This window comes from Acomys russatus, chromosome 11, assembly GCF_903995435.1.
Source record: "Acomys russatus chromosome 11, mAcoRus1.1, whole genome shotgun sequence".
Lineage (NCBI taxonomy): Eukaryota > Metazoa > Chordata > Mammalia > Rodentia > Muridae > Acomys > Acomys russatus.
In genome coordinates this window covers 36386295-36408633 of record NC_067147.1, presented here as the reverse complement: position 1 = coordinate 36408633, position 22339 = coordinate 36386295, and the positions used below count along the sequence as shown (strand labels likewise).

The following is a 22339-nucleotide window of genomic DNA, read 5'->3' as shown; positions in this document are numbered from 1 at the left end:
CTGCAGTGTGGCCTGCCCAATGACACGTGGCCTGCCTGCAGTGTGGCCTGCCCAATGACATGTGGCCTGCCTGCAGTATGGCCTGCCCAATGACATGTGGCTGCCTGCAGTGTGGCCTGCCCAATGACATGTGGCTGCCTGCAGTGTGGCCTGCCCAATGACATGTGGCCTGCCTGCAGTGTGGCCTGCCCAATTGCACACGGCCTGCCTGCAGCAAGAGCAAGACTGTGAAGTGTGAGGTGGGGGAGCCACTACAAAGTACAAGTATGTGGTGGCCGTGGGGGAGAAGGACAAGCTGAATGCTTTGAGCACAATGAAGAGAGGCGCAGCAGTGGGGATGTGAGGGTGGAGAAAACGGCCTGCTGTGAGTAGCCTGCCCTATTACCTGAGGCCCTGGTAAAGTCCCAGCCCATGCTGCTGAGGGCCATGTCTGGGTCCATGACCGTGCAGCAGCAGGGGTCTGTGTTGATGTCAGTGGCTCATACCACCACCTAAGGTCTGGGCTGCCGCCCAGGACCATGTTAATGTCCAAGGGCTGTGCAGAGCTGGCCCTGCCCCTCACTGGCTGCAGCACTCGTGAGAGATGGCCCTACACTTGCTGGCTGAGGCACTGGGTGAGCTAGCCACGGCAGTGCTGAAGAGCTTGCCCTGGTGGTATGGTGCAGGAGAGCTGGCAGGCTGACCAAGTCTGCTGCCACCGAGGCCCAGATCCAGTCCTCTGAGCTGGCCCACCCAACATCTATACCATACAAACTGCTAGGGTGGGGGGCATGAAGGAGCCAGACCTACAGATCCAAAGCTGCAGAATCTCCAGGGCATGATACAGGAAAAAAAAGAATATCTGAGAGGAGTCCCAGAGAGGATCCAGTATTGATAGTATAGCAGAAACAGAGGGCTGGAACCAGACCAATGCTCACTGCAATGAACATTTGCAAGAAATATATGTGGACAAAAGGGTGTACTGTGGGACACACAGTGACACACTACAGCTTCCATGATGAGATTTTCTTTTACTTTTGCGGGGGCAGGGGGAGTTACAAAGGCAGAGGGTGGATACAAAGGGATGGGGAGATGAGTGGGTTTGTGGTGCATGATGTGAAATTTACAAGAGTCAATTGTAAGTTAAAATAAAAAAGAACCTGAGATGAATGTCCAGCACCCCCGTCTGTAACCCCAATCAGTACTGGGGGGCTGGCAGGGAAGCAGGTATAGGCAGATCCTTGGACACCACTAGCTTGCCATTTCAACCAATCAGTGAGCTCCAGATGTGTCTCAGAAATGGAGAGGGCTTACGAGATGGCTCGGAGGGGCATTTGTCCCACAAGCCTCATGCCCTGGCCCTGGAAACTACAGAAAGCTAGGACAGAACCAATTCCACAAAGTTGTCCTCTCACCTCTACACACAGGCTATGACACTCATGCTCACACATATACTTCATGTATACATATATATACAATAAAATAAATATTTACATAAATAAAGTAGAGTGACTGCAGAAGACAGCTTATGTCTATCTGTTCTATATACCCACACAACCACATGCATGTGCGTGGATGCAAGTGCATGTGTATGCATGAACACATACCTGGGGAGGGGGCAGCAAGGGAGAGAGACAAGATGGAGAGGGAGGAGGGGGAGAGAGAGAGAGAAGCTGTCATCGTGGCATACACTATACTCCCAGCACTCAAGAGGCTGAGGCAGAAGGCCTGTGAGTTAAGGCCAGCTTATGCTATACAGGAAGACTGTGTCAAACACTACCACATATACAAAAGGAAAAACTCTTAAATCAATTATCTAAATTTTCATTTCAGTAACCAAGAAACAAGAGAGTAAAATAAACTTTTAGTAGAAGAAATTAAATTGAAAACAAAAAATATATTGTGTCAGCAAAACAAAGAAATGGTTCTTAGAAAGATCAATTTTAAAAAATGTTTAGAGCGAGGCATAGTGGCACAGGCCTTTAGTCCCAGCACTCGGGAGGCAGAGGCACGTGGATATCTGTGAGTTCGAGGCCAGCCTGGTCAATAAAGCAAGTCCAGGACAGCCAAGGCTACACAGAGAAACCATCTTGATAAACAAAACAAAGTAGTAACAACAACAACAAACAAAATGTTTAGGAAAAATAGCCAGAGTAAAGAATTAAAAGCCTACAAATTCTCCACCTTGACTGTAACAGAGGCACTATTGTGGATACTGAGGCACATCAGAAAGAAGGCCACTGTGAAAACACAGCCACCTTAAAGCAGCTCATTTCAGACAGCCAGTGATGCTGTACCTGTTTCCATTTTATCTTTACATTCCAAATACTAGATATATAAATTTGTCAATGAGACAAAATGGTTCAGTTCCTCAAAAAGCACCAACTACCAGAAGTTAGAAAAATCAGAATAACCTCGTAACTATAAGGGGCTGATGGAACAGTTCAACAGGAAAAGACCCCTGCTGCCACACTTGTCAACCTGAGTTAAATCTTTAGAACCCAAATGGTACTTGTTGCTTTCTGACTCCCATATGGTACAAAGACACATGTATGTATACACACATACACGTTATAAAATTTTAAAGAAAAATTGAATTCATATTTTAAAACTTTCCTCAAAATAAATCTCTGAGATAGTGAGATGGTTAGGTGCTTAGGAACATTTAGTGAGGCGGGTGGTGGTGGCACACACCTTTAATCCCAGCACTCGGGAGGCAGAGGCAGGCGGATCACTGTGAGTTTGAGGCCAGCCTGGTCTACAGAGTGATTCCAGGACAGCCAAGGCTACACACACAGAGAGTCTGTCTCAAAAAGCAGAAACAAATAAACAGCGAGCACTTACTGGTCTTGCAGAGGAGCTGGGTTCAGTCCCAGCACCCACATGATAACTCACAGCCCTCTGTAACCACAGGTTACCCAATGCTCTTCTCTGTGGGCCCTGCATGCACAGGGTGCATTTACATACATGCTCTTCTCTTTGCCTCTGTGGGCACTGTATGCACATGGCGCGTTTACATACACGCAGGCCAGTGCTCATGCAAAAGGAAGAAAAAACTTAACCTCCTGAGCACTATCAAATATTTAAAGAATCCATTCTATCTACCTAATAACGTCTAAGAAATATAAAGGATGAGAGAATTTCAATTTTTATAAATCAAATAGATATAAAACCAGACAAGGTTCAAAACACAAAAACCAAAGACCAACATTCTATTAAATAAATGTCTACATGCTATCACCATAAACATACAGAGAACAAAACTTAACAGATAAAAATCACTCAAAAACAAACAGTTGAAAAATCTAACAGTATACATGTGAATTTTATGCAAAAATTATACAACACTGATGCAAGAACACAAAGCTGTGAGTGAAAAGATGGTTATGTTCCTATACTAAAAAGACTGAGCACACGAAATTGGTATAAAAGCTGAATACAATTTCTATCAAAACCTTAGGGCAGTATTTCACAGAGAAGATTGTTCTCAAATAGAGAATAGAACGTTCATGCACTCGAGTGCGCATGTGCGCGCGCGCGCACACACACACACACACACACACACACACATTTTATTTTTCTGTGAAACATAACCAAGAGAACTGACACTAAGTAGAGTGTGCTAGAAGATAGGTTCCAGTGAGTCAGTACCTGTGTGCCAGCATCTAGCTGCCTTAGAGACCAGTATATAAACTTTACGAACGGTTCATGCAGTTTGGGGTTCACAAATGGCATCCACTGCAGCTGCTCTGTCATCAGAGGCAAAAGCTGAAGGTTGTGGGAAACAAAAACGCAGTGTGCTTAGACATCTCAAACCAATTGCCACAATTTTCCAAAAATGAACTGAACGACTTTTAGGATTGGTCTATCAATTTCTACAAAGAAGCAAGTTGAAATTTGGGCAATTCAGGGACTGGAGAGATGGTTTGGTGGTTAAGAGCACTTACTGCTTTCTAGAGGACCCAGGTTCAATTCCCAGCACCCACCTGGCAGCTCACAACTGTCTGTAACTCCAAAATCTAACACCCTCACACAAACATACATGCAGGCAAACACCAGTGCAGATAAAATAGAAATAAAGAAATAATTAAAAAAAAAAAAAAAAGAAATTTGGGGAATGCATTGAATATGCGAATAATTTGGAGTAGGGAACTTACATTTTTAAAAAATATTAGGTCTTCCAGACTATGGATGTTTATTATATAGATACTTTAAATTTCTCTCAAAAATATTTTATAGTTTTCTTTCTTTTTTCTTTTTTGGCTTTTTCAAGACAGGGTTTCTCTGTATAACAGCCTTGGCTGTCCTGGAACTCTCTTTGTAGACCAGGTTGGCCTCGAACTCACACTGAACCATCTGCCTCTGCTTCCCAAGTGCTGGGATTAAAGGCGTGTGCCACCACTGCCTAGGCCTATATATCTATATGATTTTAGTATTGCATGTTTTATATAAAAATGACTACATTGTCACTTACTGTATTTATTCTTTCATATGGCTTATGTGAGCTTTCATTGCATCCTGACAGATTCCCTTTAGTTCCCCCAGCAGGACAGTGGTTAGTGAAGCCCCTCGGCTTTTCTTTATCTGTTTTTCCACTTATAAAAGGCAGCCCTACTGGACAGAGTACATCTGACAGTTTTACTCGCGGTACTTGGTGCCACCCCAGCTGCCTCACAAGGATCTGCCGCAAGAGCTGCTCCTTTGTACGCGGCAACTTGCTTTTCTCTTGCCTGTAATTCCAGCACTCAGGGAGGCAGAGGCAAGTGGGTTGGTGTGAGTTCGAGGCAGTCTGGTCTACAAACTGAGCCCAGGACAGCCAGAGCTACATAAAGAAACCTTGACTCGATAAACAAAAACAAAACAAAACAAAAAAAGGAGAGAAAAACAAAAACAAAAACAAAAAAACCCAAAAGACTATGGGTAACTTCTTTCTTTCTTTCTTTTCTTTTCTTTTTTTTTTTTTTTTTTTTTTTCCATTTGTTTGTTTGGTTTTTCGAGACAAGGTTTTTTCTGGGTAGCCTTGGCTATCCTGGACTCGCTTTGTAGTCCAGGTTGGCCTCGAATTCACAGCGATCCACTGCCTCCAGAGTGCTGGGATTAAAGGTGTGCACCACCACACCCCTATGGTTAATTTCTAAAGTTATCTCAGTGATCCAAGATTTTTTAGAGTATATAAGTATCAACCTGGCCTGCTCACCTTTAAATGTCAACTTGGCATTGCCTGGAGTTGCTTAAGAGGAATCTTGACTGTCTATGAGGACTGTCTTAATATCTTATGATATTTTGTTATAGCTATAATAGGACACATTTGATTTTAGAATTTTTAAAAAGATTTATTCATTTATTATTTATACAGTCTTCTGCCTGCTTGTACACCTGATGCCAGAAGAGGGCACCAGATCACAGTATAGATAAGCCATCATGTGGTTGCTAGAAATTGAACTCAGGACCTCTGGAAGAGCAGACAGTGCTCTTAACCGCTGGGCCATCTCTCTAGGCCCTGATTTTAGAAATTTTAACATCTATATAAACCATTTCTCTATAGCAAGTTCAAAGCCAGAAGGGAATTTATGACAAAAGAATCCTAGGTTTAACACTATCCTAAACAACAGAGTGAGACCCTGCCTCACAAAACAAAAATACTTTCAACCTTTTTTACTTAGAAACATGTCAGAAGTTGGGGCTGGGTACAGTTCCAAGCACCACATGGAAGCTAACAGAAATCTGTAACTCTTGTTCTAAAGGCTCCAAAGCAGGCCTTGCCCTCTGCAGCACCACACACACATGTGCTACACAATCACACATGCAGGCAAAATATTCTCGCATGAAATAAAATACATGAATCTAATTTAAAAAATAAAAATGCCAGGCCAATGAGATGGCTTAGTGGGTAAAAGTGCTTGCCACCGGGCCTGAGGACCTGAGTCCCACTCTTGGGATCTGCACAGTGGAAGGAGAGAACTGACTACAGAAAGTTGTCCTCTGACCTCTATACAAGTGTGGTGGTATACATGTGACCTCCTTGCCCCCAAATTAAATAAATAGATGTAATTTAAAAAAAATAAAATAAATAAAAATGCCAGAAGCTTTTTCTTACTTAATCATCATGAATTTAAGATTAGAAAACAAAAAAACAAAAACAAAAAAAAACAAAAAAACAAAAACCCAGGGGGCTGGAGAGAGGACTCAGCGAGTAAAACCACCTACTGCTTTTACAAAGGACCCAGGTTAGGTTGGACACGCTGATGTTGGCTCCCTACCTTCTGTAAGTCCAATTCCAGGGGGTCCAACACCCTCTCTGCCCTCCACAGGCACCAGGCACACAGGCAAAATGCATACAGGTAAAACACAAATAGGTAACTCTTAAAAACTGACCTTTACACACTTCTCTTGAATGTCACTTCTCTGAGGAGGTTTGAATGATGGTTTTTCACCATCCACACCAGGCTCTTCAGGCTCCACTTTGCTAAGATGGTGGTCTGATATCCAGTCCATGAACACAATCAACAGTTCATACACTTGTCCATTGAGTGCTGTCTATGGATCAAACATTAAATAAAATATTTACTTCAGTTGAGAACCCCATGATCAATTTTTATTTCTGTTTGTTTGTTTGTTTATTTATTTACTTTTGGTTTTTTTCAAGACAGATTTTCTCTGTGTTAACCTTGGTTGTCCAGGACTTGCTTTGTGGCCTCAAACGCTAAGTGATTGCCTGCTGCCTCCTGAGTGCTGGGATTAAAGAAAGGCATGTGCCACCCCGCCCAGCTCCAAATATTCTTAGTTAATATTGAAAACACAAAATTTGTGCTTAGATAAGTCAAGTAAATTCTCATAACGAGGAAAATCAAAGTCCCCTTATTGCTACAGTAAAGGGTTCTCATGGCCCTAGAGTATGCCCACCCCCGCACTACAGGGGGAGCAAGAAGACAATGAGTTCAAGCCAAACTGGGCTACACAATGACACCCTATCTTAAAACCAACAACAAAAACAAACATTTTAAAATAATTGCCATTAATGTTATTCAAGTTTAGCCGGGCGTGGTGGTGCATGCTTTTAATCCCAGCACTCGGGAGGCAGAGGCAGGCGGATCGCTGTGAGTTGAAGACCAGCCTGGTCTACAAAGTGAGTCCAGGGCAGCCAAGGCTGTCTCAAAAAACCAAAACCAACCAAACAACCAAACAACAAAGGCTTTAATTCAGCAGCATGAATCGCCCTGTCTAAAAAAGCCTAACAATACAGACTTGATGACTCTCAAAACTAAAGAATTTCTAGGGTGGGATTTCATATTTTCTTCCCACAAAACTTACTTTCTTTGTAATAATAACCTGATAACATGATGTGCATTTCCCCCCTGGAAATCCTATTCTCTGGGTGCCTACCAAAACAAGAGAAAAAAAAGAGTAAGACAGAGGTCTAGGGATATAGCTCAATTGTAGAGCATTTGCCTAGCTTCTGTGAGATCTATGCTTGCTCCCACCAAAAGAGAAAGAAAGAAAGATTAAAACCCAAGCAGCTGGCCAAACCTGTGAGGGATTTTCTTGAGGGGATCGTCTGAGGCTGGGAGACCACCCTAAGTCTGGGCCTTTTGGTGGCAGGCAAAATAAAAGGATCTGGGAAAAGGAAGCTTCGCTTTTCCCCTGCTTGCTTTCATTCTCTTGGCATGTTCATCTACCCTGCTGCTGAGGCCCTCCTTCCCTGGGGTAAGAGCCTGCTTCTTAGGGACTGTCGACTGAAAGCCAGCAGCTCTCTAGGACTCCAACACAAGATTGGGACTGCTGTCTCATGCACAGATCAGTGGTCAGATTCTCAGCTTTTCCACCAGGAGATGGCTGCTGGTAGACTACTTTGACCACAGCCTGTAAGCCATTCTAATAAATTGCTTTATATAAAATATGTAAATGTGAGTGTAAACATACACTGACTGTGAGAGGTCAGTTCTCTCCTACAGTAGGTACTGGGATTCACTGAAGATGTCAATCTCAGTTGGCAAGAATATTTGCCTACTGAGCCATCTCACTGGCCTGCAAGAATACCTTTAAATCTCAGTTTTTGCTTCAAGTAGAAACTAACTACCTTTAGATGAAAGGTCAATAATCTTGAGCCCCTGGATATAATTTCTGACTACTTATTTATTTAATTTTATGTATATGAGTGTTTCACATGCATGCATATCTGCAAAGCATGTGCATGCAATGTCTGCAAAGGCCAGAAGAAGAAACAGGATCCCCTGAAACTGGAGCTACAGTGGTAACCACCATGTGCATGCTGAAAACTGAACCCGGATCCTCTGGAAGACTAGCTAGTGCTCCTAACCACCGGGCCATCTCTCCAAGCCAGTACCTGGGTATAAAACTTCCATCTTTTCCCAATTTACATAAAGAGCTACAAAATTTATCAAAGCAAAGTCCATGGTAAATATTATTACATATATATTTTGTAAAATTCAAGCTTTGAAAAAGATTAAAATTGATAAACAGTGACAAGTTCGTTAAGTAAGTAGAACTTTCATACATTGCTATAATTACAAAAATGGAACAATCACTTTGGAAAATGGACATTTTCAAAATTACAAATCTACCTTCTAAGTCAGAAATTCTTGGTCTTGTATGCAGTGAAGAATCAAAGCATGCCCACAAAATTCTTGTATGTGAATATGTGCAGCCCTTTTATTTGTAAGATACAAAGCCTAACGGGTAAGTGAACTGTAATGCATTCTTATCATGGAGTACTGCTGACTAGAGTAACGCAACCAACACAGTGCTCAGAAAAGAAGAGCCTTACCCAAATGAGGACAGACTTCACAATTCCATGGGCTAAAGCTGCAAATAGGCCAAACATTCTGGATCATAGAGTTCAAGTCAACAACTGCTTCTGACGAGCAAGCGTGAATAGGAAAGAGCAGAGAGGCACAATCTAGTGCTATATTTGTTTGTACATGGCACAAGTAAAAGCATTTGCTAAAACTCATCAAATTTTATGTGAGAATAATCTAAGATGTTGTTATATATGATTTACACCTCACATTAAAAAAGACTAGGGATTCACAGAGCCCACGAAGGGGTAGTACTATGATCTGAATGGCCAATGTCCCTCCAAAATGCAATGCTGAGAGGCAGGGCCTTGAGAAGTGAAATAAGTAGATCATGAGAGTTCTGACTCAATGGATGATAGATTAACAATGACTTAATCAATGATGAATAGTCAGTGGGTTAATCACTCAACTCATAATCTTATGACGTCCTGGAAGAAGGTGAGAGTGAGGAAGTGTTGCTTAGGTGGAGGAACGTCACTGGGGACAGGCCCCTCGGGGACACGCCTTGTTCCAGCCTTTCTCCAGCTGTTTCCTGGCCATGAGGAGCACGGGCCGGCTGACTACATGTCCTTCTGTCCCGAGTCCTGCCCCATCCTCGTCCGCTTTCTGTTGCTGTGACAACACTAAGACCAAGACAACTTGGGGAGAAAAGCCAAGGAAGGAACGCGAACAGGACCCTAGACACAGGAACTGAAGCAGAAACCATGCAGACGTGTTTTTGTGCTGCACACACTAACATACAAGAACACTTGCTTCTGGCGGCTTGTTCAGCTTGCTTTCATGCCATCCAGGACCACCTGCCTAAGGGTGATGCCCCACAGCAGAATAGACATCAGTCAGCCATCAAGAGAATGCCAGACTTGCTTAGAGGTAACCTGATAAGAAGCATCCCCCTAGTAAGATTCCCCTTTTCAGGGCTGTAGTCACAGTAATCAGATCCAGGTCTAGGACAACCAAGGCTACACAGAGAAACTGTCTCAAAAGAAAGAAAAAAAGAAAAAGGATTCCCTTTCCCCAAGGACTCTCTAACTTGAATAAAGCTGACAAAAATAAATTAAAAAAAAAAAAAAAAAAAAAACCTAACAGGCTGCAAAACAGGGAGCCAAATGACTATGCTAAAATTACTGAAACTGTGAACTAAAATAAATCTATTGAAAAATAGCTAACACAAACACACATATACACACACAAATAGCTAATACAGCCACGATGTGGTTTTGATAAGAAAATAACTTTATTAACAACAAGTAACCTTAAAGGGCCTGTGACTTGTCACTGACACTGCACCTAAGACAGTGCTGAATGGTGTTTTGTTTTTGGGGAAAAGGATATATGTGTGTATATGTATACATATATGCATGTGTATGTACATGTGTGTGTGTGTGTATACACACATACAGTTACTTCTCTGTAAAATAATTAAGAATCTTTCAAAATATGTATTTTGCTTGAAATAGAAAGAAAAATGATTAAAAGATAAAAGAAAATTTCTTGGCTCTCCGTTAGAGGAATTTTAATCATATCATACCTTGAAAGGCTTTGAAGCTGGTGCTTTTTCTTGTTTTAGACTTTTCATTTCCTGAGCAGCATGGGAGTCTCCTTTCAGTCTCTGTACTGTCATGAACTCATATTTCCTCTGCGACAGCACATGGCCATGAATTAAAGAGTAATCTTACAAAAAGCAAATCCTTTACAAATTCAAGACAGGGCTGGAAAGATGGCTCAGCAGTTAAGAGCTCTGGCTGATCTTCCAGTGGACCTGCATTCAGTGCCCAGCACCCACTTGTAGCCACCCGTAACTCCAGGTCCAGGGATGTTCAGTACCCAGCACCCACCTGTAACCCAGGTCCAGGGATGTTCAGTGCCCAGCACCTACCAGTAACCCAGGTCCAAGGACATTCAGTGCCCAGCACCCACCTGTAGCCACCTGTAACTCCAGGTCTAGGGGATGCAATGCCCTCTTCTGACTTCCATAGGGACCAGGCACACACGTGACACATAGACATACATGATGACAAAACACTCATACACATAAAATAATTAGTTAATTTTTAAAAATTTGACAAGGATTAGAGAGGAACCTCTTCAGGTAAGAAAAGGTATTGCTTTTTTGGAGGACCAGACATCAGTTGGGTAGCTCACAGCAACCTATAATTCCAGTTCCAGGGGCTCCAATGCCCTCTAGTGGCCTCTCTGGGCAACTGCACACACATTGCATATACTTACTCAGACACACACATAGGCACTAAAAAAAATTATAAAAACAAAAACTCATGAGAGAAAAGCAGGCAACTTACCTGTAAGTTATCTAAACGAGCTTGAACCCTTTTAGCCTGAATCTCCATCTTCCTGTTTTCTTCACTTACTTCATTTAGCTAAGGAGAAGGAAAATTACTTTTTCAATAAAAATTTTGAACTATTTTGATACCAAGGATTTCTCAATATATTATCTAATTGTATCAGATACCTAATCAAGCAATGTAACAAAACAGCCAAAAATTCCCATTTCACTATAAAACATTAATGGTATCTAGAAAACTTTACATTTTATGAAAAACTTGCAAAACTCCTGTGATGGTTAGTGTTAGAGTCTGTAATCATTCACAAGGCAGGCCCCATCTGTAAGGAATTAAATTAGGTTAGGGGTTATTTTGATTAGGTTAAGTGACATTTGAAGACCTACCCTAAAACAGAGCAGTACTACCAGAGAGCTTGGGGTCCTAGTCTGCATAAAAGAAGGAAGTTGATTCCTTCTCAAATTACCAAGTTTTTCTTATGCTTGCTTTAAAAGTAAAATTATTAGATGAGCATGGGTATTTTGCCTGCATGCATGTCCATGCACGCCTTGTGGAGGCCTGACGAAGGCATCAGATCCCCTGGAACTGGAGTTGCCGACAGCTGTGAGCCGCCTTGTAGGTGCTAGGAGCTGAGTCCAGTCCTCTGCAAGAGCAGTCAGGGCTCATAACCACTGCGCCTTCGTTCCAGCCGCTGTGCCTGTGGTTAACCTGGTAAAGTTCTTCTGGTTTTAATTTTTTTCAAATTGCCAATTATATCAGCCAGATAAAAAAGATGGAGCAAGTGCAGTGGTGGCACATGACTTTAATCCTACCGCTCAGGAGGCAGAGGCAGGTGGTCTCTGTAAGTTCAAAGCCAGCCTGGTCTACAAAGTGAGTCCAAAACAGCCAAGGCTACACAGAGAAACCCTGTCTCGAAAAACCAAAAATAAATAAATAAATAATAAAGAATTTTAAAAAGGAAAGAAAAATAATCTGAAGCAAGAATTTAAATATTTGTCTATAAGAATTTTATAATAAAGCTAACCAATTTAATAGAATTCTTTCTGGCTGAAATGTCTTAAATATAATCTGAGCATCTAATCCCTATGGAGCAGGTCTTACCTGTTTTCTTAAGCTATCATTCAGCTCTCTTAGGGCATCAAAGGAGGACCTCATTCTCTTGCTTTCTTTATTCTTTTCCTTAAGAGCTTCCGTTAGGTAGTCAACTTCTGCACTGTGTTGCTAGAAAAAAAGGAACTGTGATCTAAATAACCACTAAGAATCTCGTATCAATGGGGCCTAATAGCCTAAATTACAGGCCTACCGCTGTAAGTTGAATTCCCACCAAATTAACAAACAAATAAATAAATGCTATTAAGCATAAATTAAGTAAAACAACTGAAATTGTTCCATCACAAAAACTCTAATCAATGTATGTAAGCATAGGCAAAAGGTAACACACACACACACACACACACACACACACATACACACACCACACAAATAACGCTAACCAAGAAAGTGAAAGGCTTGTATTACAAATACTTTAAGGCATTAAAGAAAGAAAGAAAGAAAGAAAGAAAGAGAGAGAGAGAGAGAGAGAGAAAGAAAGAAAGAAAGAAAGAAAGACAGAAAGAAAGGAGAAATCAGAGGATGAAAATATCTCCCATGCTCATGGATCAGTGGGTTTAATATTGTGAAAATGGCCATCCTTCCAAGAGCAATCTACAGATTAAATGCAATGGCCACCAAAAGTCAAACACAGAAATTGAAGAAAAAGAAGGGGAAAAAAAAAAAAAAAACACTTCAAGGAGGCAGAGACAGGAGGATCGTTGTGAGTTCAAGGCCAGCCTGGTCTACAAAGTGAGTCCAGGACAGCCAAGGCTACACAGAGAAACCCTGTCTCAAAAAACCAAAAAAGAAAAAAAGAGAAACTTTATCTTTGCATGGAAACACACACACACCAAAAAAACTGAAAATCACTACAACAGTTTTAAATAATAAGAAAACTGCTGGAGATATCACTACATCTGACTTCAAGTTATACTATAGAGCTATTGTAATAAAAACAACATGGTGTTGGTATAAAAAGAACCACATTGATCAATCCAGTCAAATTGAAGAGCAGACATAAGTCCACATACCTATGAGTACCTAATATCTTAACAAAAATAAGCACTGGAAAAAAGACAGCATCTTCAACAAATGTTGTTGGTCAGATTATATAGTTGCATGTAGAATGAAAATAGATCCATATCTATCATCACCCTGCAGAAAACAACTCCAAATGAACCAAGGACTTCAACACATGGCCAGATACCCTGAATCTGACAGAAGAGAAAGTGGGGCATATCTGAACTCATAGGCACAAGAAAAGACTTCCTGAACAGTACACTAATAGACACAGGCACTAAGAACGATTAACCAATGGAATCTCATGAAGCCGCAAAGCTTTTATGAGCAAAAAACATCAATATTTGGACAAACTGTCAGGCTACACAGAATGGGAAAAATAATCATTAATTAGTCATCTGATAGAGGGCTAAGATTTTTTTAAGCTAGACAATAAAATATAAAATATGCATGAGTGGGTACAAAGAGGAAGAAGAGGTAAAATAAGCAAATATGGCAAGATGGTAATCTTTTTGTTTTGTTTTGTTTTTCGAGACAGGGTCTCTCTGTGTATGTAACTTTGGCTGTCTTGAACTCAAACTGACAGCGGCCGCCTGCCTCTGCCTCCCGGGTGCTGGGATTAAAGGTGTGCACCACCATGCCTGGCTGGTAATATTTAAGTAAAATTTTTTATATAATTTATTTAACTTTTATCTTATACACATTGGTATGAAGGTGTCAGATTCTCTGGAACTGGTACAGACAGTTATGAGCTGCCATGTGGGTGCTGGGAATTGAACTCAGGACCTCTGGAAGAATAGCCAGCGCTCTTAATTGCTGAGCTATCTCTCTAGCCCCAAGATGGTAATAATTAATGAAGCTAAGAGAAAGAAGAATTACTCTATAATCAAATGCTGTATAATTACCTCCTTTAAAATTTGAAATCTTGTCATAACCTCTTCTTCAACACCTTTGATTTTGCTCAAGGCAGTTTCATGCCTGAAAAGCAGCTGTTCTCGTTCTGCTAAAAACTGTTCTCGTTTTTGAAGTTCTTCAGCAAATTTCTGCTGTGCTGCAGTTTCACCCTACCAAAATATACAATTTAAATGATTTTTCTTAATTAGTTAATAAATTCTGAAAATTATGTTTTAATCTTATAACACTGTTTGGTTTTTGCCCATGTGAAATGGTGTGGCCACTTTGGAACACAGTCTGGTTGCTCCTCAAAAATGTTAAACATAGTTACCATCTGACACCAGTTATCTAAAAGACATGAGGCATATAATGATACAAAATGGAAACACAAATGCTCACAGCAGCAGCATCACAATAGCCTACAGTATAAACAACCTATAACTAGTTAGTTTTAACTGTCAACTTGGCACAACCTAGAATTACCTTGGGAAAGTGTTTTAATAAAGAGTTATCTATATTAGGTTGGCCTGTGCACGTGCCTATGGAAGACTGCCCCTCCCTTGGCAGAGAGTCCTGCACTATAAAAGACTCAACAAAAAGCTAGATGACTAACATGCATTTCTCTGTATCTTTTGACTGTGGATAGGCTATAACTAGCTGCCTTTAAGTTCCCACTGCCTTGACTTTCCTGCTGCCACGGACTGCAACCTAGGGTGGCAAGCCAATAACCCACTCCCTCCTCTGTGTTGATTTTTGCCAGTGTTTTATCACAGGAACAGAGATAAACTAGGACACAACTTAAATGCCCAACTAATGAATAAAGAAAGAAAATTTGGTATAAACACAGTAACACTTAGCAATAAAAAAACATGTGCTGGTACATGATACAACAGGAATGAACGTTAAACATATGCGAGGAGGAAGCATCCAGTCACAAACTACTACATACTATAGGACATCATGTGTAAAATATCCAGAATGCACCAATCTAGAGAGACAGAAAACATATGAGTGGTTGCCTTTTGGTGATGATGAAATACTTTAAAATTGGTTGAGATGGTATACAATTCCATAAGTATATTAAAGACAATAGCACATTAAAAATTAATGAGTTATAAATTTAAAATGAAGTTTAGTTCAGCAAAAAGCTGCAGCATTTAAGCAACTGCCCACCAATAAATGTTTCCCTTGATTTAACTTTATTGCACACTCCCAAATCAAGCCATCTCAGTACCATTGATATGATTCATCTCTTAAATATCTCAAAAGTTCATCCATTTCTCTGTATCTTTGAGGCCCTTATCCTAATCCAAGATAGCATCAGACTGCCATCATCACCACACATCTTGCCATCTCTCTAGACTTTAACTACTGATGACAACTTAAGATACTGACCCCATATGTAGATACTGCAGCTGAGAATTAGGTGTGCCCAACTCATGGCCCATAGTAAAATGGAATCTGGGGTAGGTATGAATATGACCCAATATAAACGTATAGACTTATAAAACATGAAATGTTTCTCTGAGGGTTTTGGTTTGTCTTATAACCCAGCGGCACAATTGTCAAGCATGGGCTTCACAGATGGCAACATCATGTGTGGGGAAAATAACTACATGTATACTTTCACAGCCTGTGCTGAGTTGGACACGTCTCAAAGCCCCGTGTATCTTTGGTCCCCACAGTGGTACTAAGGGATGGTGCTGAAACCTTTTAGAAGTAACTTTGTGGAAGGCCTTTAGGTCACTGGAATACACTCTTGAATCACATTACAGATCCCTAGTCTTTTTTCCTTTGCTTTATGGCCATGAAATAAGGTTTCCTCTGACAATGCTTTTACTATCTGCTGTAAGAACTCACTGTGCTGGTTAGTTTTTTTCAATTTTATTTTTTAATTTTTAAAAAAGATTTATTTATTTATTATGTATACAGTGCTCTGCCTGCATGTAACACCTGCAGGCCAGAAGAGGGCACCAGATCTCATTATAGATGGTTGTGAGCCAACATGTGGTTGCTGGGAATTGAACTCAGGATCTTTGGAAGAACAGCCAGTGCTCTTAACCTCTGAGCCATCTCTCCAGCCCTTGTCAATTTTATATAAGCTAGAGTCATCTGGGAAGAGGGCAACTCAATCGGGAAAGAAAAATCTCCATCACACTGACCTTTAGGCATGTCTGTGGAGCGCTTTACTAAATTAATGATTGATGCGGGAAGGCCCAGCCCACGCAGGGCAGTGCTTGGCCAGTTGGTCCTGGGCTGTGTCAGAAAGCAGGCTGAGCAAGCCAGGGAGCACAAGCCAGTAAACAGTGCTGCCCTCTTGCTTCTGCTTCAGTTCCTGTCTTGAGTTTCTGCCCTGACTCCTCTTCATGATAGAGTGTGATCTGGATGTGGAAGCCATTTAACCCTTCCCCTCCGCCCCAAGTTGTTTTTCATCATACTGCATTATTACAGCAATAGGAAGCAAGCAGGATCATCACAGATTAGAATCTCCAAAGCTACACAAATCAAGCCACTTTTAATTATTTTACACTGAAATCAGATCTTCCCATGGTTTTCAGCCTTCTCTCAAATTCGGGGGCTCAAGTGACCCTCAAACTTCCAAGCAGCTAGGGCTCCAGGTGTACACAGCTACATGGGGCACACACTTGGCTTCATAAGCTGACTGTTTCGAGTACTTTGTTACAGAGACAGAATCCTCACTGATGAACAGATGCCTCCCAAATTAGGTGTTTACCCAAGATCAACAATGAGACGGCCAGGCTGATAGGTTGAACTGCCAAAGCAACCCAAACCCACCTCTCCCAAGGAAACCCTTCTCCTTCCTGAAATCTGTGTTCCTTCATGCTACGCAGATCAGAAAGATCAAAACTGAGTTAGGGCCCTCACGCCTCCTGTGTGCTTCATCCAAACCAGACACTTTTACCTCCACACTAAAGTCTCTGCGTCCCTCAGCTCTGGGTCTCTGCCACCAGCCCCCTGCATGCCATCACTGTCTCTCTCTCATGCAGTGACCTGTCTAATCTCCCAGATTCTTCACCTACACTCCTCTCCAATCAACTCATACAGCAGAGTAGCTTATGTAGCTGTCCTGCTTTAGAAATCCTCAGATATCTATTATTTTCTTAAATCAAGAGCTTTTCATGCAATCTAGAATGCGTTCCTCTCACTAATTAGTCTTCAATCCTCATTCTTTAGAATTTAACTTAAATGTCAGCAAAACCTAACCTGACTTCTCATGCGCTCTTAATCAGATAGCCATGAAATACTTCTGCCATCCTTCCATTTAAAGTTATAAAATTCGCCTGGCTTGGGGGTAGAAGTTTGTGCGCCAACTCTCTAGCACTCCAGCTGAGGCAGGAGGATGGAGAACTCAAAGATGGCCTCCTCTACATAGTGAGTTCACGATCAGCCTGGGCTGGCTAATGAGATCCTGCCTAAATTTTATTATAAATTATGTATATAATATATATTAATTAGATAATTGTTATTTGCATTTAATAAGATATATGTAGCAGGGCCCTGGATAGTTTATTCACTTGCATAGGTACACAGCATTGAACATATGAATGTATAGTAATAGATACTAAACTATTTGTTGAATGGAGAGTCACATAATGTCACAAAAAGCTGTATGTTTAATGACAACTCTAAGACTACAGGATAAATTTTAAAAGCAGATGAAACTGTAGGTTAATGAAGCCATGTTAATCACGTTCACGTCACTGTTTTTACTTTGTACTATTTGCTGATACATCTTTAGTTTGTTTTTCCTTTACTGTACATGGCACTTCCCAAAATACCATGTTTTAATTTCATTCCTTAGAGTAAAATCCTGTAAGATTCCATTACTTTGTTTTGCTACAAGATCTGCTTAATTCACAACCTAACAACCTTTTCTCATAAGCATCACATTTGTTCTTTTTTTTTTCTCTCAACATAATATTTTTATTGACTATTTGGGAATTTTACATCATGCACCCCAATCACATTCACTTCATAGGCCTCCTAGGGCTCACTGCCCACCCTTGAGACCTCCTCCCCCAAAAAGAAAGGAAGGAGGAGGAGGAACAAGAGAAGGAGGAGGAGGAAGAATAAGAAATAATTTGTGTTATCTATACACTCACTGCAGTATGGTCAAACTCTCAGTGGCTAGCCCCTTAAAGAACACCGAGTCGTTCCTCACCTGTACCCATACACTGAGTGTCTCCTCACCTGTACCCTCGCACCGAGTCTCTTCTCACCTGTACCCCACACTGAGTCTTTCCTCACCTGTGCCCCAACACTGAGTCTCTCCTCACCTGTACCCCAACACTGAGTCTCTCCTCACCTGTACCCCCACACTGAGTCTCTCCTCACCTATACCCCCACCAGAAGCCATCAACCAGGGAGAGCTACATGGCAGCATCAATATCACAATTCCATTTTTGGTTTTGTTTTGTTTTTCAAGACAGGGTTTCTCTGTCCTGGAATTCACTCTCTTGACCAGGCTGGCCTTGAACTCACAGAGATCTGCCGGCCTCTGTCTCCTGGGTACTGGGACTAAAGGAGCATGCCATCACCACCCAGCTTCTTGTCACAATTTTTAAGAGTTCTTTTCAATGACTGTCTGTCTAGGGGTAGGGGTATGGGTTGTCACAGGAACTGTCTATGTCCCTCTTTCTCAACTGTGAGTCTAGTCACCAATCCCACTGCAGAAGAAGCTTCCTTGCCCTTTACAGTGGGCGGGAGCATGGGTCATGGACTTCCACATAGCATCTGGAACAGCACAGACCACGGACATCCACATGGTCTTCAGCCTTGGCATGTTGTCCCGTGGCCATGCAGACCACAGACATCAGTACGGCCCTCTGCTGCAGCATGGGCCTTGAACACCATCAGAGTTCATTCTGAGGCAGGGTCCCACTATGTAGTCCTGACTGGCCTGAAACTCACTGTGTAGACCAGGATGGTTTTGAACTCACCAAAATCTCTTTGCTTCTGTCTCCTGAGGGCAGGGCTTAAGGTGTAAGCCATCACATCTGGTTAATGACTTTGTACCAGAATGTCACTCTCACTGCTCTCCTTTCTAAATTCTACCTCCAGTTCAAGACCAGATTCAGTCTTTCCCAAAATATTTTTGGGTGATTTAGGCTAAAAACAATGTCCTCTTTTATTGTTGTTGTTTTTGGTTTTTCAAGATAGGATTTCTTTGTGTAGCCCTGGCTGTACTAGAACTCTCTTTGTAGACCAGGCTGGACTTGAACCCACAGAGATCTGCCTGCCTCTGCTTCCCGAGTGCTGAGATTAAAGGCGTGCGTCACCACCACCCAGCTATAATCTTGTTCTTAAATCGTTGTTTCAGTTATTTTGACAAGATGAGACACTTATTTTAAAACTCTTTTCTTTTTGTTTGTTTGTTTTTTGAGACAGGGTTTCTCTGTGTAGCCTTGGCTGTCCTGGACTCACTTTGTAGACCAGGGTGGCATCGAACTCACTGCAATCTGCCTGCCTCTGCCTCTGCTGGGATTAAAGGCATGTGCCACCATGCCCAGCTTAAAATCTCTTTAGTAAATAAAATGCTTTAGCTACCTCCTGGTTGTATAGGACAGCTTCCAATGGAAAGAGCCATACAGGCTGCAGGGGGCAAACTCATGCTTCCTGTCTAGACACTTGATGAGCACACACTACCCTGAGACAGAAGCCCCAACGATAACTTCTTACACACAGGTACACTGCTATCATGACTTTATCATGTCTTCAAATAACACACCTTATATCACCTTAAGGATCCCACAGGTTGAAAATAAATATAAGACAGTCTAAAATCTAAAACACACCTACCAGCAAACTACCACTGCTTTGACTTTTCTTTTAGCCACTACATATCCTATTTAACCGTTCCTATAAGTTAAGTCTGCCTCTTCTGACCTGCCTTGACCTGTTTATGTACAGTTCCAATCAAAGTCCTTACAGTGAAGTTTTGTAAATAGTCTTAGAACACAAATATTTCTGAATCCTCAGTTCAGCATTTGGCTTTTACCTGCAGTTTCAGATGTATATGAAACAACTCATCATATATTTGATTTATTTCATGTGGACGCAAACCCTGCTTCTTTGACACTTTGGGTTTTGGATAAATGGCATGTTTCAGAGAAGAGTCAATGGAATCACTGCAACATTCAGTCTGAAGTCTTGAGGAGGCCATGTTAGTTGGCAGAACATCTGCAAAAGTTTTAAATTTTATCAGACAGAGAATCTTCAGAAAGAGTTACTTTAAATAAAGATTACAGTATTGTTAAAAAAAATATGTAAAGAATGATATAGCAAAAAACAGTAAAATGTAACATAAGATTTGGATAAGGTGTATAAATGAATTTGTCTGTACTTTGTGCAACATTTCTGGTAAATCTGAAATTGTTTCAAACTTAACTATAATGTGAATGAAAACATTCATTCATTAACTAGCCCAGGCCAAGATATGGAATGTTACCTCAGAAACTCCTAATCATGTTTACCTCCTAAAACCAAATTAACCACCAGGTCAATTACAGTGCTTATCACTACCTTTACTTTTCAGTTTCTTCTGCCTACTCTGTCAAAACCCCTGTGTTGTCCATTTCAGACTTGGTGTACTCTGTAAACACTAACATGCTCTCTGAAATCTACCCCTGTTGCCTGCAGAATGGTGGGCTCACGCGTCTTTACTACTTATCCTATTTTACATAGTCATGCCTCTGGCTCCTGCCACACATGTTCTGTAATTTCTCTGGGATACACACACACACACACACACACACACACACACACACACACACACTCTCTCTCTATAGCAAAATTGCTGGCTTTTAGGATCTGTGTACAGGTTCAACTTTAGTAACAATGACAAATTATTTGTCAAATGATTAAATAGTCTGTACAGTAGCAGATAAGTTTCACTTGCTTCTGATCCCTATATTGTATATACCAAAACTTTCTTTCCCCTAATAGAGTATAAAATGCTTTCTTGCAAAAAGTAAATCCTTGGGGCTAGAGAGATGGCTCAGCTAAGAGTACTTGCTGTTCTTACAGAAGATCCAGGTTCAGATGATTCTAAGCTACAAACATCCATAATTCCAGTTCCAGGGATCCAATGCCCTCTTCTTTTTTAAAAAAAATATTTATTTATTTATTATGTATACAGTGCTCTGCCTCCATGTACACCTGCAGGCCAGAAAAGGGCATCAGATCACATTATAGATGGTTGTGAGCCACCATGTGGTTGCTGGGAATTGAACTCATGCCCTCTGGAAGAGCAGTCGGTGCTCTTAACCACTGAGCCATCTCTCCAGCCCCCCAATGCCCTCTTCTGACCTCTGCAGACACCAGGCACTCACATGGTGCACATATAACCATACAGGTAAAACAGTCACATGCATAAATAATAAAAAAAAGTAAACGTGTGTGTGTGTGTGTGTGTGTGTGCTTGTAAAATACAAATCAGTTCATCCTCTAAGAAAAACCAATTTAGGCTCTTTAGACTCTTACGACAGTCATATCACTTCCAGTTAAGGACTCTAAGTTAATGTAGCACAGATACTTGTGCATACATGTTTGCTACAGCACTAATCACAAGACCAACTTAGTTATATTTCAACAACAACAACAAAATAACTAATGAGCCAGGCGTGGTGGCATACACCTGTAGTCCCAGTACTCCGGGAGGCAGAGGCAGGTGGGTCCCTGAGTTCAAGGCCAGCCTGGTCTACAGAGCAAGTTCCAGGACAGCCAAGGCTGCACAGTGAAACACTGTCTTAAAAAAAAAAAAAAAAAAAAAAACAGAATAAAAAATAAAACCAATAAAAGATACATAAGATGGGCATGGTGGGAGGCATCTTTAATCCCTCTTGGGAGGTAGAGGCAAAGCAAATTTCTTTGAGTTCAAAGCCAGACTTGTCTACGAGAGTTTTAGGACAACCAGGGCTCCATAAAAAGGACCTGTCTCAAAACAAGCAAACAAAAATTAGACACAAAAAGTGATGAATGTATATACAACATGGAGAGAGAAGCAAAACTTTCTAGAGACAAATGGGGAGCTATGCTCTAAGATCATTACATGGCCTTTTTATGAAACCCAGTGCCATAAAGAATATATGCCAATAAAAACTCATATAATAAGTGGAGCACAAACATTAGAAAACAAATTCTGTCACAGTGGCCTTCAGAGCTCAAGAATCTTTCCTTATACTTCCTCATCCTGGAGAGGCCATTGCAACAACCAAAATA

At 41.2% G+C, this 22339-nt stretch overlaps 2 protein-coding genes across 6 annotated transcripts in view; both read right to left on the bottom strand.

The window, feature by feature from the left end:
• Ranbp2 (RAN binding protein 2) overlaps nt 1-22339 on the bottom strand; it is a 531879-nt gene that overhangs the window by 438462 nt on the left and 71078 nt on the right. The window lies entirely within an intron of this gene.
• The window catches only part of Ccdc138 (coiled-coil domain containing 138), a 60177-nt gene that overhangs the window by 26705 nt on the left and 11133 nt on the right, over nt 1-22339 (bottom strand). For 2 of the 5 annotated variants that reach the window (XM_051153078.1, XM_051153076.1), the window contains exons 5-11: nt 20118-20299; nt 14110-14268; nt 12194-12313; nt 11093-11170; nt 10324-10431; nt 6355-6516; nt 3631-3747 (exon numbers count right to left, since the gene is read on the bottom strand). In XM_051153078.1, the coding sequence (XP_051009035.1) occupies nt 3631-3747; nt 6355-6516; nt 10324-10431; nt 11093-11170; nt 12194-12313; nt 14110-14268; nt 20118-20299 (926 nt within the window). Of the gene's footprint in view, nt 1-3630; nt 3748-6354; nt 6517-10323; nt 10432-11092; nt 11171-11339; nt 11415-12193; nt 12314-14109; nt 14269-20117; nt 20300-22339 lie in introns of those variants that run through there. The other 3 variants (XM_051153077.1, XM_051153079.1, XM_051153080.1) reach the window with 3 other exon arrangements.